Genomic DNA, 1,478 nt, shown 5'->3' with positions numbered 1-1,478 from the left:
TCTAAATCCTTTATTTTAATTATATAATATTGATTGAAATAAAATAAAACTGTATTTAGGATTGAAATTGTATATATGATTTATAATATCAATCGACCAAATAAAAAAATTAGCTTCTGATTACTTTACATACTTCTAGTTGTTTCTATGTAATTTTCTTCTGCGAAATCTTCATTACCGAAGTTTTTTAAGTATTGACCATTAGTGCGTTCATGATAAAGTTTTCTGTCGGCAATAATCTGTGTAAATACAAAATTATGTTTCTTTTACGAATTTATGAATGCATTAACAATGTGTTATTAACATTTATGATTCATCTTGCAACATTTGTATACAAAAGTCTTAAAATTTCTATCGTAATTTCTCAAAAGAGATAAAAAAAATAGATTTAAATACAATTTTAAGCAGTCTTCTTACTTTTTCGGTAAATCCATGTAATATCTTCAAAAGCTTTTTTTGTTCTCTACCTTTTGGCGTTAATGAAAATATCCAATCGAAGTACAGCCACGGCCTCATTACTCTAATTGTTACAATTACAGAATGATAAATATGCTATTTTAAAATAATGATATCATTTTGTAAAGAAGAGCTTCCTTTAATTTCTTTACAAACTCTTAAAATTGTTGAATTAATAATATTTTAGTTAACATAAAAATATATTTATAATAAATTTTTCTTAAAAAGAGAGACATTTAACAACATTTTAAGAGACATCAAAACAACTTTTTTAACTCTTCAGTTTTATTATTAAGTAAAAAATTCGTATTTACACTGAATTGTTTTATTTTTTCGTTATGCTTTAATATTTAACACTTGAAAAGTTTTAGATATTGTAGCCAATTAAATATTAAATAGTAAAATTTGAGCATTACTTATTTTTAAATAAATATTTTAATTGACCGTATGTGTAAGTTAATATCATAAAAATTTTTAATTATTAACATTTTATATTAAATATTATAATTTATTTTAATATAATATTAATTAATATGTTAAAACGGAATTTAGATATATGTATATTACTTATACTTATAAATTACCTATAATAAAGAAGTTCGCCCATCTGGTGAATCGCATCTCGATAAGATTGTTGGAATGCACTTAGATCTCTTAGAGAAGTGCCCATTGCAGTTTCTGCAAACGCATTTGTGAATGTCACGATAATGTTACGATACACATATATTCTATGAAGAATATCTATGTTTATGTGTAAAAAAACATATTGAATAGTGTAATGTTATATTGAAATTTTAATTAAAAAATTGCATTTATTTTCTATTATTCGTTGATAGAAATAAAATTCCATGTAGTTACGATACAATACCACATATTGCATTCAGCGCATGTTCACTAAGAAACGATGTTAAATCTTTTACGACTGCGTCTCCTGTATGCTTTAAGGATTTTGTCATGCTTTCGCTTTCCTCAATTAAAATCTCAACAAATTGCTGCAATATATTAAAATGAAATGTGGGAGT

The 1,478-nt window shown here is 24.0% G+C and overlaps 1 protein-coding gene across 1 annotated transcript; it reads right to left on the bottom strand.

Annotated features, from left to right (window-relative positions):
• Positions 1-100: 100 nt before the first annotated feature.
• LOC105456521 (cytochrome P450 4C1-like) lies at positions 101-1,472 on the bottom strand. The gene is made up of 4 exons (XM_011700621.1): positions 1,325-1,472; positions 1,041-1,134; positions 418-520; positions 101-239 (listed from the first exon to the last, which is right to left on the bottom strand). The coding sequence occupies exons 1-4, from the start codon at positions 1,410-1,412 to the stop codon at positions 126-128; spliced, it is 399 nt and encodes a 132-aa protein (XP_011698923.1). The 5' UTR covers positions 1,413-1,472; the 3' UTR covers positions 101-125.
• Between the last annotated feature and the right edge of the window lie 6 nt (positions 1,473-1,478).

The sequence above is a fragment of the Wasmannia auropunctata genome, unplaced genomic scaffold (genome assembly GCF_000956235.1).
Source record: "Wasmannia auropunctata unplaced genomic scaffold, wasmannia.A_1.0 LD335636.1, whole genome shotgun sequence".
Classification (NCBI taxonomy): domain Eukaryota; kingdom Metazoa; phylum Arthropoda; class Insecta; order Hymenoptera; family Formicidae; genus Wasmannia; species Wasmannia auropunctata.
This window is presented reverse-complemented; position numbering and strand designations above follow the sequence as displayed.